The sequence below is a fragment of the Pseudorasbora parva genome, chromosome 12 (genome assembly GCF_024679245.1).
Source record: "Pseudorasbora parva isolate DD20220531a chromosome 12, ASM2467924v1, whole genome shotgun sequence".
NCBI classification, from domain to species: domain Eukaryota; kingdom Metazoa; phylum Chordata; class Actinopteri; order Cypriniformes; family Gobionidae; genus Pseudorasbora; species Pseudorasbora parva.
In genome coordinates, this window is record NC_090183.1 from 567,390 (window position 1) to 583,900 (window position 16,511).

A 16,511-nucleotide genomic window follows, 5' to 3' on the forward strand; every position below is an offset into this window, starting at 1 on the left:
CGCAGGACACGCCCATCACGAGGCTGCGGCGGGAGCAGCTGACCGCTGTTATACGTCATGTTTTATTGATACGGCTACTTTAGCAATAATATTGCAGAGGAACATCTGTAAAAGTATACATTATATATAATATATAATACAGAGAGAGGGAGAATAAGGCAAGCCGTTTGGACTTTTATTCATTCCTATAGGATATTAATTATTACTATCAGGAATTAAATTTCTACTAAAAACTATAAATCTTGATATCTGGAATTAAATTTCCACTAAAAAAGGCTAATTTTGAACTTTTGCAGTACACTCGACTTGGATGTTTTAGTTATTTCAACTTAAATTATGTTAAACTGAATTAAAAAAAAGAGTTGCATCTTGTATAACTAATAAAAAAAGTTTAACATTTCTTAACTTATTTTAAAACAATGTAAAAACATATGTTGTGATAACTTATTGAACATATATTTTACAGTGTATAAATCTTAATATAAGGAATGAAATTTCAACTAGTAAAAACTAAATCTTCACATCTGCGATTGTCTTTTCTCGTTTAAAGTCACCTCCCATTCATATTCTTGATTTCTTACTAATTCACACAGTGTAAAAAAATATTTAGAAAAAGAAGTTTCCTGGTTGCCTTAAAATTTTGAGTTCATTGAAATTAAAATTTTGAGTTAATACAATTAATTTTTTTTGAGATTCGACAACCTTTATTAAAATATTATTAAAAGATTTTGTAAGTATATTGTGATATATTCATATTGGGAATTGTGTGTTTTATACCTGATGACGCAGACAAATTGTGCTATTTTCGTGATTTATCTAATTTTTGATGTGGTTCAGATACAAAAATATTTTGAGTTTCTATTTATTAAACCAATTTCCTTCATTTTATCAACTCAACATTTTTATTTCCATAAACTCAAAATTTTAAGGCAACCAGGTTACTTACTTTTTTAAGTTAAACCAACAAAAAAAAAAACAATCTTTTACAGTGCATATCAGAAATACTGATATTACTAGTAAAAAGTGTCATTTTTATAGCAAAAATTGAATTGCTACTAGAATTTTTTTCCTTTTTGATATCAATAATTTGATCGTCACTAGTGAAATGTTCATTTCTGATGATCTTACTAATGAGAGCCATTTTAGATCTGAAATTACTATATTGATATCAGAAATAACCAATTACACAATAAAGTAATTATTGATATCCAAACGGATGATTTTGACTAATAAATGTATTTCTGATGTGAGGTGAGATCAGTTTAGAGCGGAGATGAGTATGATATAATGCACATTTTTACCAGTAATAAATGTATTTCGAGACGGCGATGTAGAATAATGTGCTAAGAGCTCAAGTTCTGGAGCCAAACCATTCAGTGCTTCGTGAATAATGAGCACGGTTTGAGATGTGTGCGATGTTTAACCTCCTAAGGAAAGCACTGAGGGTTTTTCTTCATGGCAGGACTCAGTGGAGTAAAGAATAAAACGACATATTTCTCCATCAACTGAGTTATTAAAGATATAACGCAATAATAATCTGATACACATCTAACTTTATGCATTGTGCTTCCCATTTAACGCCATGCATGTGTTCATGAGAAGTGGGATAATGGACACATTTCATAATAACAGGAATATTTTATAGAAGCACTGAGATGTCATTTCTTTCCCTGTTCACTTCAATGCCTGATCATCATGATTTCAGCCTAAAGTGGACGGATTATGATGAGAAACACCAGTACATTTACAGAGATGTTGATTTATAAAAGACAATTTGAAAATTAGTCAGATTTAAATAATAATAAAATATTATCTTATGTGATACATTCAATATTTTTTAAAGACCCAGAGGACTGGGGTCCGTTCTCTGTACCTCGCTCAACACGATGAGACGATCTGACCCATCCCAGATCCTCTAATCCTCATCACTGATCTCTGGATAATTCTGTTCTCCAATAAGACAACATAATGACATCATACGATTAAAAAACACCTGACAAAAATAAAAATTCTGGACCTTTATAAGGAAACAGCCAAAACAACAACAAAGTTATAATAGATAACTTATTTTAAAAAATTACAAAAAAGTAACATGATTTCTAATTATATTGTCGATTTTTTAGTATTTGTACACTCGTTACATTTTTATTTCAATGTTGTAATGAGCAATTCCTTACATTTTTAAGTCAATTTGAAGCAGATTTGTTAGGTGACAGCATTAATTAAAGTCTCTTAACGGTCAAGACTAAGTTATCTTCATAATATCCCATAATATCCGTAACCGCTCACATTAATGCACGGCTCAGTAACGTCACAGCATGTGTGTAAGATTTCAATAAAATATTAATTATTATTCCATCACAAATAAAACCCTCAATCAAGTGACGGTGTCTGTAGTATTATGCACAGCTTTTACACAACAGTATAATATTTTCAAATAAACTTTTATATTATTTTTATTTTAAATGATTAATCGCCCCTGGTTCAGTAATGAACTCTTGTAATAAAGTGGCTGGGACAGATTTTAATCCAGATCTAATCCTGTTTACATTAAATAAGCAGGATTGAGTTTACGGACCCGTTGCTATGACAACAAGTCCAGGATGAACGAAGAACAAAATAATCCGAGATCATGTCAGATCGTCATGAATCAAATCCAGCTAACGGAGTTAGCCACGTATGAAGAACGGACCCCTGGTTCTAGTAAGAACTCGAGCTGCTGCATTTTGGACCAGCTGGAGTTTGTTTATTAAGCGAGCAGGGCAACCACCCAGTAGAGCATTACAATAATCTAGCCTTGAGCTCATGAACGCACACACACATGTTTGTTTTTGTGACATATGGGGACATTCCATAGGCGTAATGGTTTTTATACTGTACAAACCGTATTTACCATCCCCTTACACTGGCCCTAAACCTACCCATCACACACACACACACACACACACGACATCTGTAAGCTTTACCAAGAACCACCAGAAACCTTACACAGATCATTTGTTAAACAAATTCACTTGTATTGTCATCTTTTCTTTTGAAAAAACAAACATGTAATTAGTAAATACATAAAAATATAAAAATGGAATCTTGTTTTCAACACAAAAAAAAGATCATTGCAACTTAGTCGCAATTCTGAGAAAAAGTCACAATTCCAAGTTTATCATCGAAATATATAAAAAATGAGATACAATGGGAATTACGAGAAAAAAAGTCAGAATTGTGAGTTTATATCTAAGAATTCTGGTGGAAGAAAATGTCAGAAGTCTAAGATATAAACTTGGAATTGTGAATTAAAAAGTCGCAATTGCATAAAAATGTTTAATAAATCCAAATATTGAGAAAGTTGAGATTGCGCGAAAGTCTTAATCGTGAGATATAAAGTTACGTGAATTCAGAATTTTTTTCCTCCATGATAACGAGTTCTCACAATTTAGACTTTATACGTTGCAATTCTTAGATTATAGATTAAATCTGAAAAATGTCAGAATTACAGTTGTCAAAAGTACCGACTTCGGTATTGAAATTTGAAAAATTCTTAAACGCTTCTGATTGGCCAGGCTGTTCACACACTCAACATACATGATTGTGATTGGCTACAATGATCAACGATAGCACAGGAACGTTAGAGAGCAGCAGATCTGTCCATCAGTGGATATATTAGGGATATATTATATTAATCTGCTGCTTTCGAACGTTCGGTGAAGAGTCAATGCAACTTTTTCTGGCAATTCTGAGAAAGTGTCAAAAATCTGAAAAAAATGACAAGATAAACAATAGAAATTATAAAGAAAAATAATCACAGGATTGTGAGTTTCCTGCAAATTTGACTTTTTATCTCCACAATTTTGAAAAAAATATTTTTTTATTTTCCCTTTATCTTTTGTTTTGTTCCAGAATATGAGTCAGACTTCAAAGAGATCAACTTAAAAATGTGACTTTTCTCAGAATTAGAGTAAAAAAAGTCCAAATATTGTGGAAGAAAAGTTGCGATTCCAAATTGTGCGATGAAAAAATTTATATTTTTATAACTCGCCATTTATAGTTTATGACTCTATAAACTCACTAACCCGAGTTACAGAGATGAATGTGCGATAAGTTTATATTTGTTTTTTGTTTCCACAATTGCACATTTTTTAAACTCTGACTTTATAACTCACAACTTATAGTTCATGACTCATGAAAAAAAAAAAGTCAGAATTGTGAGAGAAAATAAACCGTTTAATGTATCTCATGGCGGAAACAAGCTTCCATAGGAATCAGCGTTTGATTGTCTCTGTGTTGAGTGTGAGTGGACAGCACACACACACACACACACACACACACACACACACACACACAGCTCAGTGTGTTCTGGTCTGGTTCTTCATGTGTGCCAAGGCTCGTCTCTCTCTCACACACACACACACACTCAGAGCTCAGCGTGTTCTGATCTGGTTCTTCACGTATTCTGTGGATCCTCACACACCGGAGCCCGAGCGAACAGTTGCTGGAACACACTCGCGGTCTGAGGATCCTCACACACAGACACACTCGCTCCGGCGGTCTGAGGATCCTCACACACACATCGTCCTCCTTCAGTCTCATCCTGACAATCTTTCCCAGCCAGACCGAAGAATCCGTTCCGGACGATGAAGCGGACACACTGCAGAACGACGTTCCTCTCGCGGCGGACATCTGGAGCCAGAAGCTGCAAAACACACACACACACACACACACACACACACAGAGAGACACTTATTATTGTTCTGGACAGTCTCGTTAATCTGATCTTAAACACTAGCCTGCCGTGGTCATAATCAGTCTGACGCTCCATTGGGCTGTAATTATGGGGTGTTTTCGCTAATGAAGCACACATCCTGCAGACGAGCGGCTGAGTATCTTCATCAAGTAAACGCACAAACTACCGAAAGTAAAGTTGCAGGTCCTCAAAATACATCGCCTGGAAATCTAGACGCCCCCTAGCGGCAGCAAATCTAATCTGCCCGCGAGTGTCGTCTAGGAACTCTCAATACCCTTCTGAGCTGTAAACGCCAAACTCCTGCCGGGCCAATCACATCGTGTGTAGAGTCGGTGGACGGGGCTTAACATAATGACGACGGCCGAGTTGCGTTTGTGTGCTTCTAGTAAACACAGAAACTGGCGAACGGCGGTCTGTCGAATCAGCTTTGACCGCGACTCTGGAAGACTTGAGTTAAGCTTTTCTCTGAGAAAAGAACAAAGAGCGGCACTGAAGTCATTCTGAAGAAGGGAAGATGTGTTCGAGTTTAGCCGACCGGATACGGTGAGAGTTTAAAGGGTTAGTTCAGCCAAAAATGAAATGTCTGTCATTAACTCCTCCCCCTAATGTTGCTCCACACCCGTCAGACCTCCGTTCATCTTCACACACAGTTTAAGATATTTTATATTTAGTCCGAGAGCGTATGCAAGTGTATGCACACTATACTGTCCATGTCCAGAAAGGGAATAAAAACATCATCACAGTAGTCCATATGAGACATCAGTGGGTTAATTAGAGTCTCTTGAAGCATCCAAAATACATTTGGGTCCAAAAATAACAAAAACTACGACTTTATTCAGCATTGGCTTCTCTTCCGCGTTTGTGTTCAATCCTCAGATAAAGATTCAAACGGTTATGAGTCAGCGAATCGATTCATGATTCAAGCAGTTTGACTTGCGATCCGAATCATGAATCGATACAATCAATGGAAGTCTATGTAACGTCCTCACTAATATAGTGAAACAAACGTGTGAGTGTGTGAGAGAGCGTGTGTGTTCTCTAGGTCTTGCAGTTTGTTCATAAAAGCCGATATGTGCCCAGATGTCGTCTTTTAAAGTAGTGAAGCACTTTCATTCATCTCACTCGCCTCTTGCCTCACTCTGCTATTGTGTGCTGCCGCGACAACACACGTATGTGAATAATGACATGTGTGCATTATAATGGGTTATGGTTATTACTGAACCGTTATCTTATCATCCTCAGTGCATCGTAGAAACGATTAATCTCGACAGCCCTAGAATACAGTAAAGTGTGTGTCGCTCACCATCTCTAGTAGTGTTGGTCGATGTCGCTGTGGTTCAGAGTTTCTTTGACCTCTTCCTTTTCCTCTTCTTCCTCCTCTTCCTCTCCCTCTCTCTCCTCCTCCTCTTCCTCTCCCTCTCTCTCCTCCTCCTCTCCCGGCCGGGGCATTATGGGATGGCTGTGGTCCGTCAGTGTGTTTTTCCTCATGCGTTGCGGTGCTCCTCTGGAGAGGTTGAGCCTCCAGTAATGTTTTGTTCTCTTCTAGAGCCAGACTCGCTCCGAGCACCGCGGCGTCTGTGAGGCAAACAGCAGAGCTTTAATTAGCATATAAAACATAATATATCATAAAACACGACGCCTGAGCCTTCGCGAATGCAGGAGATCTGCGAACATTCAAAGATCAAAGAGCAGAAAGAAGCGATGCTGAAGCTGCACAGGTTTGCAGTTAATTTGCATAATGTCCGCTAGGGCTGCAACGATTCATCGAGTAACTCGAGTTAATCGAATCAAAAAAATCCTCGAGGCAAAATCATCTGCCTCGACGCTTCGCTTAGTCCATTTAACTACACACAGATATTGGAGAAAGACGTTTTTTTGTGTAAGGACTCGGAGTATGAGCGGATTGCGGTTATATCCGCGGTTCAGGTGCGTAAACATCCCAAACATTGCAGGTGGATGAGAGAAATCGTTAATATGTTGATTTTAATAAAGACGCGGAACTCTCATTTCACGCTAAAACACAATGAATGCGTGTCGTTCTTTAACTTTCGTTTTCAGCTCATGTCGAGATCAAAGACCACAATGCGAGAGAGAGAGAGAGAGCGGGCGGGCATCAGCACTGGTAATATCATTTAATATCGCTGTTTTTAAATGAAGAAAACTGTGTGTTGAGCTTCAGGATGCGACGCTGAACATAAGTTTCATTTGCGGCAGTTCACGCGTCAGCTGAGGAGATACGAGCAACTCCAAACACATGAACTCGATGGAGTTTGCAGCTTTGCACATGGATCACCGTCATTGTGATGTGTGTGAAATCTTTAATGAGACTTTATATATCCTACTTGATAATATCTTCGAAATGCACCATTAGATGTTCTCAATACTAGGCGCAACAAATATCAGAACAAGCTGTAACGCGCGCGTGTGCGTGTGTGTGATTAGCAGCGCTCGTGCTTTCAGAGCTCAGAGCTGCGTGCTTTCATTGATTTGTGTAATTTAAATATCACACTTTAATCATATTTATAGCTACTAACTTAAAGCAAGCTGTGTTACAATGATGAATGATTAGCTCAAAAGATCAGCATGCGTGATGTACTTTATCTGAATTAAACATATCTCGCGTTTGATCACGTTCTAGCGGTTATTCCTCCGTGTGATGTATAGGTTGTCGACCCTGGTTTATGTAAATGTAATTTTGCCAAAATAATTTTGTTTTGTTTTGTTTAGCAACCTACTTCAGTGTAGCTAATATGTGACGATCGGGTGCGGGTGGATGGTTTGCTTCTAACAGCTGATTCGGTGACGATAGCTGATCCGCACATCTCTTATTCCAAGTTAACCTGTCCAATATGTTTTGCTCCAGTAAAGGAGTAAATAAGACAGTAAATGCTCATGTCATGCCTGAGCTGAAGCTGATACATGAAAGTTAAGTTGCACAACATAAATACAATGTTTAGTTATTTATATTATTTATAGAATATTTATAGAATATTAGAATATTAATATTATATAGAATTTATAGAATATTTATATTATTTATATTGGCATTATTGTTATTTATATTACTACTATTTAGATTTATTGGTTGTAGGTTTAGTTTTAGATTGAACTATGTTTACCTTTTTAAAGTAATTTGAAATAGATTTTTATTTAATATAATATGGCAATTGTATGCATTAAAATTGTTTAGTTTCACAGTTATTAATGTATGCAATTTCAGCAATAAAACTTAATTTTTCTAAAAAGAAGACAAATTAGATGTTAATTTTAAGATACCCGTCTTATTGTCTCTTATTGCTCTTTAATAAAGAAAAAGTAATTATTATCCGATTAATCGATCGATTAAGTGGTAGATTAATCGATTACAAAAAGAATCGATAGCTGCAGCCCTAATGTCCGCCTCTAGTCCTGATTGGCTGAACACACCATCGTTACTGTTCGTATCACTGTGTGTCAAGAGCTGAGACTCTGATATGATAATGTGCCCTTGCTTTCTGACCAATCAGAGCAGAGCAGCTCTCAGAGAGGCGGGGCTTCGAGAGAGCCGATGCTGCAGTGTTTAGGAGGAGCTCATGTACAGCTCTTTACCGTCTCCATCGCTCTCGCTGCTGGTCATGGCGTCCCCGTAGCTGGACATCAGGGAGCCGAGGGCAGAGGTCACACACTTGGGGGCGACGGTGAGTCCAGCCTGCGTCTGCTGCACCGACTCGTCCTTATCAGACTCTGAAGAACAGAAGGGCTGTGAGTGAGACCCAATACACACACTATCCACACTAAAGAGTGTTCGAAATAAGAATTAGTACGTCTCAAATCATAGTGTGCTGAACAGAGTATTCCAAAGATACCCGGATGGTTTATTATTTCCGGTCAGAATCCCAAGTGCGGATCGACACACACTCTACCGGCTCACATTACCCACAACCCACTGCGAGTCGGACGAGGGTTCAATCAGAACTACAAACATGGATAAAAAAGTGTTAAAAACTACAAACATGGCGGATGTGCGAGTCCGACGGTTAAGTAGAGAGGTTTAGATAAAGGGGTTTGAGTGATCAACTATCAGTATTTAACCTGACTAAAGATATTTGTTCAGTGTTGTCCACATTATATCTCACCTGAGCAGCAGTGAGCACTTGTGTAATGACACGTTTGGCCATTAACTTTTAAATGCATCATTATATTTAAACTGCAAACACACGAGGAGCCTCAGCATTAAAGACACACACACGGCAGATCAACGAGCGGCTACACTTCTCTCCCATACGGCAGGAGATTAATCTGACTGTGGAGGATTTGAACTGTGTGATGATTGACAGGTGACGGGATGCTCGTAACTAAGCAGCAGAGTCCGTTAAAGATGGCGCAGTAGTCCTGAAGCTTGCGGACTCTTCTGCTGCACACTCAGAACTATACACTTTTACTTCACAAAAAGAGGACAGACTTTTAGGACGTAGTATAAGTAGGCGAATTGGGACGCAGCAAGAGAAACTCATGGAGTAAGTGTGTGTGTGTGTGTGTTGTGTGCTTCTGACCGGGCTCGCTGTCAGCCAGAGCGGCGAGCGGATCTCGGTCCAGATTCGGGCTCTTCTGATGGACTCCACCACGGCCCCGGCTCCTCATCCGCCTGCACAGATCATGGTCAGATCGCTCAGTGTGTGTGTGTGAGAGAGAGAGAGAGAGAGAGTGTGTGTGGGAGAGAGAGTGTGAGTGTGTGTGTGTGTGAGAGAGAGAGAGAGAGAGTGAGTGTGAGTGAGAGAGAGAGAGAGTGTGTGAGTGAGAGAGAGAGAGAGTGTTTGTGTGTGTGTGTGTGTATGGTCCAAAACACACCCGAACTGTGGCGTCTCCAGCACGTCTCCTCGCCGCTCCTTCACCTCCTCCAGCCGCTGCTTCTTCTCCACGTTCCTCAGCGTCGGGTAGTTCCTGCACACACACACGCGCACACACACACACACACACACACACACACGACTCTCCGCTATTAGTACATCATTTTCAACCCTTATCATAAAAAGCCAATTTACTGAAGAGCTGTTTCCCTAAGAGTGGCCATTAAAACTCACAAAAGACTTACACTGACAGAATGTTGCTAAGGTACTCAGGGGTGATTGCTAGGACGTTGCTAGGGTACTCGGGGTGGTTTGTAGGATGTTGCAATGTGGTTGCTAGGGACTCAAATTGGTTGCTATGACATTCTCAGTGGTCCTTAAGGTAATCGGTTGATTAATAAGGTGTTGCTATGCGGATGCCAGGATACTTGGGCTGGTTGCTAGGGTGTTGCTATGTGGTTGCCAAGGTATTCTGGGTGGCTGCTAGGGTGTTACTATGCTGTTGCTAGGGTACTCAAGGTGGTTGCTAGGGTGTTGCTATATGGTTGCTAAGGTAATTGGGTGGTTGCTAAGGTGTTGCTAGGACAATTGGACTGGTTGCTAGGGTGTTGCGTTGCCAAGGTATTCTGGGTGGTTGCTAGGGTGATACTATACGGTAGCTAGTGTACTCAAGGTGGTTGCTTGGATGTTGCTATGTGGTTGCTAGAGTATTCTTGGTGGTTGCTAGGGTGTTGCTATGTGGTTGCTAAGGTAATTGGTGGTTAAGATTTTGCTATGCGGTTGTAAGGATACTTGAGCTGGTTGCTAGGGTGTTGCTATGCAGTTGCCAAGGTATTCTGGGTGGTTGCTAGGGTGTTACTATGCGATTGCTAGAGTATTCTCAGTGATTGCAAGGGTTTGGGTATGCAGTTGCTAGAATTTTCTCGTGGTTGCTAGGGTGTTACTATGTGGTTGCAAGGGTGTTGCTATGCAGTTGCTAGAGTTTTCTCTGTGGTTGCTAGGGTGTTACTATGCGGTTGCTAGAGTATTCTCAGTGGTTACAAGGGTTTTGCTATGCAGTTGCTAGAATTTTCTCAGTGGTTGCTAGGGTGTTCCTAAACGGTTGCTGGTGTATTCAAGGTGTTTGCTAGGATGTTGCCATGCGGTTGCTAGGATATGTGGGCTGGTTGCTAAGGTATTCTGGGTGGTTTCTAGGGTGGTATTAAGTCCTAATTCTGTGATAAAGTGTCTGCATTAGTAATTGACCGCAGATTTGAGGTCAGAGTAGCGTCTATCTCTCAGGAACAGCTGCTATTGTGCGGTTTATCTCACCGCCGTCTCTCCTCTCTCCAGCGGGCGATGTCCTCAGCCGTGTCCAATCGGATCCGCTTGGCTCCCGGTGCGTGGTTCTGCCGGAGAACGAGAACTATATCAGAGTTCACAGCGCCAGATATTCTCAGTTTAGGCCCTTCAATGCTCGCGCTCTTCAAAGCAGGATTCTGATTGGCTCAGAGTGATCTTTAAAGGGACACTTCACTTTCTTTGAAAATAGGCTCATTTTCCAAGTCCCTTAAAGTTAAAGGGTTAGTTCACCCAAAACTGAAGATTCAGTCATTAACTCCTCTCCCTCATGTGGTTGGACACCCGTCAGACCTTCGTTCATCTTCAGAACACAGATGAAGATATTTTAGTGTAAAGCTGAGAAAGGCTTCAGATAGGCCTCCATTGGCCTTCAGTCCATTCCCACTCACAAGACCCATAAAGGCCCTAAACACATCGACACACAGCCCATCTCACTACAGCGGCTGCACAATCACTTGATGAAGCGGCGAGAATAGTTATTGCCGTGAACTCGGCGCATGCGTGAGAATATGACGCATGAGGGAGTAATTAATGACATCATTTTAATTTTTCGGTGAACTAACCCTTTAAACAATTGAGTTTTAGCGTTTTTGAATCCATTCAGCCGATCTCTGGCGGTAGCACTTTTAGCATAGCTTAGCATACATCATTGAATCGGATTAGACCGTTAGCATCGCGCTCAAAAATGAATCGTCTCTCTCAAACGTCTCCATTGCATGTAATATTGCGCCTGCTCCCATGACTGCCACAAAGATCCTACGCAGGAATGAGAAAATAGTTCCTAGCTATAACGGTGTAAAACAAAAATAGCACCTTTTCATTTTCCGTTGGTCTTAGTCGAAGAGTTAACTATAGAAGAGTCAGTAAAATATTGAAAGTCTTTGGTCCTCATTTTTGAGCGCGATGCTAACGGTCTAATCCGATTCAATGATGTATGCTAAGCTATGCTAAAAGTGCTGCCGCCAGAGATCGGCTGAATGGATTCAAAAACGCTAAAACTCAACTCAAGCCTATTTTCAGAAAAGTGGAGTGTCCCTTTAAAGTTTAAAGCAGGATTCTGATTGGCTCAGAGTGAGCCATCGTTAAAGCATGAGCTTACGTTTCTCCAGTGGATCTTCACCAGCTTCTCGTGTGCGGTGAATCTGCAGTCTTCCACAGAGCACTGCGAGCAGAAGATCACACAGGGTCAGAGTTCACACACACACACACACACACACACACACACACACACACACACACTACCTTCACATGCTGAGAGATGTGTTCATCATATTTGTCCTGAGTTTTGAAGCCTCGGTCACACGGGTCACAGAAGTGGCTGAACTCAGGATCCTTCTGCTTCTTCTTACCCCACTGATGATGGCCTGAGCCCCGCCAGCCGGCACGCTGAGGACCTGCTGAAGACCAGAGCTCAAACAGAGGCCGCTTCAACACACACACACACACCAAACTGAGTCAACACACACACACACACACACACACACACACACACACACACCAAACTGAGTCAACACACACAACAGGAACACACACACACACACCAAACTGAGTCAACACACACAACAGGAACACACACACACACACACACCAAACTGAGCGCACACACACACACACACACACACCAGACTGAGTCAACACACACAACAGGAACACACACACACCAAACTGAGTCAACACACACAACAGGAACACACACACACACACCAAACTGATTCAACAGGAACACACACACACACACACACACCAAACTGATTCAACAGGAACACACACACACACACACACCAAACTGATTCAACAGGAACACACACACCAAACTGATTCAACAGGAACACACACACACACCAAACTGATTCAACAGGAACACACACACACACACACACCAAACTGATTCAACAGGAACACACACACACACCAAACTGATTCAACAGGAACACACACACACACCAAACTGATTCAACAGGAACACACACACACACCAAACTGATTCAACAGGAACACACACACACACACACACACCAAACTGATTCAACAGGAACACACACACACACCAAACTGATTCAACAGGAACACACACACACACACACACACCAAACTGATTCAACAGGAACACACACACACACACACCAAACTGATTCAACAGGAACACACACACACACCAAACTGATTCAACAGGAACACACACACACACCAAACTGATTCAACAGGAACACACACACACACCAAACTGATTCAACAGGAACACACACACACACCAAACTGATTCAACAGGAACACACACACACACCAAACTGATTCAACAGGAACACACACACACACCAAACTGATTCAACAGGAACACACACACACACACACACACCAAACTGATTCAACAGGAACACACACACACACACACCAAACTGATTCAACAGGAACACACACACACACCAAACTGATTCAACAGGAACACACACACACACACCAAACTGATTCAACAGGAACACACACACACACACACACACACACCAAACTGATTCAACAGGAACACACACACACACCAAACTGATTCAACAGGAACACACACACACACCAAACTGATTCAACAGGAACACACACACACACACCAAACTGATTCAACAGGAACACACACACACACACACACACACACACACCAAACTGATTCAACAGGAACACACACACACACACCAAACTGATTCAACAGGAACACACACACACACACACACACCAAACTGATTCAACAGGAACACACACACACACACACACACCAAACTGATTCAACAGGAACACACACACACACACACACACACACACACCAAACTGATTCAACAGGAACACACACACACACACACACCAAACTGATTCAACAGGAACACACACACACACACACCAAACTGATTCAACAGGAACACACACACACACACCAAACTGATTCAACAGGAACACACACACACACACACCAAACTGATTCAACAGGAACACACACACACACACACCAAACTGATTCAACAGGAACACACACACACCAAACTGATTCAACAGGAACACACACACACACACACCAAACTGATTCAACAGGAACACACACACACACACACCAAACTGATTCAACAGGAACACACACACACACACACCAAACTGATTCAACAGGAACACACACACACACACCAAACTGATTCAACAGGAACACACACACACACCAAACTGATTCAACAGGAACACACACACACACCAAACTGATTCAACAGGAACACACACACCAAACTGATTCAACAGGAACACACACACACACATCAAACTGATTCAACAGGAACACACACACACACACACCAAATTGATTCAACAGGAACACACACACACACACACCAAACTGATTCAACAGGAACACACACACACACACACACCAAACTGATTCAACAGGAACACACACACACACCAAATTGATTCAACAGGAACACACACACACACCAAATTGATTCAACAGGAACACACACACACACACCAAACTGATTCAACAGGAACACACACACACACACACACACACCAAACTGATTCAACAGGAACACACACACACACCAAACTGATTCAACGGTAACACACACACACCAAACTGATTCAACAGTAACACACACACACCAAACTGATTCAACAGTAACACACACACACACACCAAACTGATTCAACAGTAACACACACACACCAAACTGATTCAACAGGAACACACACACACACACACACCAAACTCATTCAACAGTAACACACACACCAAACTGATTCAACAGTAACACACACACACACACACACAGACAGACAGACACACTCCATGTATTCAGGTGTTGTAAGCGCATGATGTCTCTCCTCGCGTACCGTACTGATGACGCAGCGGCTGCTGATGCTGCGGCTGGCCGGGGCTCCAGCTCCAGGGTCCGGCTTGAGTCCAGCTCCAGTCCCGGGACGCCTCGAACCCGCTCCGCTGCCCCGCCGGTGCTGCGCTGAAGCTCGGCGGCGGATAGCGCTCCTGCTCCCCCATCATGATCAGACCCGATCAGCTTCACACACTCACATAAACACACACACATGTGCAGGAGAAACACAGAGGAGCATGCTGTTCAACACACGTGCGACTTCCGCTAACGTCACTTCCGACCTGCGCTGAACGCACCGAGCGCGCGCTGAAGCCAGGTGGCGCTGTCCGTCACACTAACACAAACCGGAAACATTCCCTCAGATCAGATCAGAGCTCTCTCTCTCTCTCTCTCTCTCTCTCTCTCTCTCTCTCTCTCTCTCTCTCTCTCTCTCTCTCTCTCTCTCTCTCTCTCTCTCTCTCTCTCAAATGTGCTTTATTGGCATGACAATTATTTCAATGTATTGCCAAAGAATTAACATACATGTAGATATACATATATAGCCTACATACATAAAGGAATCATATAAAATAAAGAGCATATTTGCATAACCCCGCCTCCTGGAACATGTTGAGTTGTTGTAGTCGAGTACATTTGCATAACCCCGCCTCCTGGAACATGTTGAGTTGTTGTAGTCGAGTACATTTGCATAACCCCGCCTCCTGGAACATGTTGAGTTGTTGTAGTCGAGTACATTTGCATAACCCCGCCTCCTAGAACATGTTGAGTTGTTGTAGTCGAGAACATTTGCATAACCCCGCCTCCTGGAAAATGTTGAGTTGCTGAGTACATTTGGGAGTCGCTCAAGCTGTCGTCCGTCTTCCACATTTATTGATACATTACACAGAACACAAATGCAATAGCATGTCATAAAGCGAGGTGGCAACACCGTAATTAAACTAAACTATCCCTGATATTCTCTGCTCATCTCACAGCGGTTTAGAGATTATCATGACAGAATATGCTAATCAATGCCTATAGATCGTTAACTCCTCCTCTATCCCTTCAGAAGCGTCCTGTCTCCTTCTTACATGTCTTCTCTTCTTCTGGAGTCTCTCCATCATTGTCCGATTCTGGTTTGATCATAAAAGGCTAAACAGTTTCAGTGTGTGTGTGTGTGTGTGTGAGGTAATCGGAGCTGCTAACACAAGGTCTTGAAACCCCGCCCTCCTCCTGAAAGGGGGCGGGGAGCAGCAGCTTATTTGCATTTAAAGGGACACACAAAAACAGCACATTTTTCCTCACCCTCAAAAAGTGACTGAAAAATTATCTTAGAGGTATTTTGAGCTGAAACTTCTCTCTCTCTCTCTCCCTCACTCACACACACCCTCTCGCTCTCACACACACACACACACACACACACACACACAGTAGCTGTGTTTAATCTGGACTGAAGGACCTTTGGTTCATTATTGTATTATGGTATGGCAATCATGACAATTGATCTTACTGTTCTTTCATACATTAAAAACAAAGAAAATCATTTTAAAAACAGTATTATGCATTTCTGACGTGATTGTTTCATTAAGATCATCTGTAATTTACAACTCATTTACAAATAAACACATGAAAACTGATATGATCACTGTCGTTATTGTACATTTTGTTTGACTTTATTTGAACCCCAAACCTTAATAAATGTGTGTGTTTGATGGTGAGCATTATCAACAGAACATCATTAGCCTGTTCAATCACCGTTTTATTAAA

At 41.4% G+C, this 16,511-nt stretch overlaps 1 protein-coding gene across 2 annotated transcripts; it reads right to left on the bottom strand.

The window, feature by feature from the left end:
* Window positions 1-3,102: 3,102 nt before the first annotated feature.
* On the bottom strand, window positions 3,103-15,106 carry nufip1 (nuclear FMR1 interacting protein 1). 2 transcript variants are annotated; one of them, XM_067458646.1, is made up of 9 exons: window positions 14,767-15,106; window positions 12,148-12,299; window positions 12,005-12,067; window positions 10,876-10,952; window positions 9,566-9,658; window positions 9,271-9,362; window positions 8,327-8,461; window positions 6,042-6,313; window positions 3,103-4,687 (listed from the first exon to the last, which is right to left on the bottom strand). In XM_067458646.1, the coding sequence occupies exons 1-9, from the start codon at window positions 14,930-14,932 to the stop codon at window positions 4,439-4,441; spliced, it is 1,299 nt and encodes a 432-aa protein (XP_067314747.1). In that variant the 5' UTR covers window positions 14,933-15,106; the 3' UTR covers window positions 3,103-4,438. The 2 variants fall into 2 exon arrangements, with proteins under 2 accessions (XP_067314747.1, XP_067314746.1); XM_067458645.1 differs by having other exon boundaries at window positions 12,148-12,302.
* Window positions 15,107-16,511: the final 1,405 nt, after the last annotated feature.

What these genes read in the sequence shown, in the direction of transcription:
- nufip1 (XM_067458645.1), bottom strand. Translation starts at nt 14,932, where the DNA reads ATGATGGGGGAGCAGGAGCGCTATCCGCCGCCGAGCTTCAGCGCAGCA. An exon ending in TGGAGAGAGGAGAGACGGCG is followed by an intron (nt 9,659 to 10,875) that starts GTGAGATAAACC and finishes GTGTGTGTGCAG; the next exon opens with GAACTACCCGACGCTGAGGA. An exon ending in TCTGGCTGACAGCGAGCCCG is followed by an intron (nt 8,462 to 9,270) that starts GTCAGAAGCACA and finishes TCTGTTCTTCAG; the next exon opens with AGTCTGATAAGGACGAGTCG.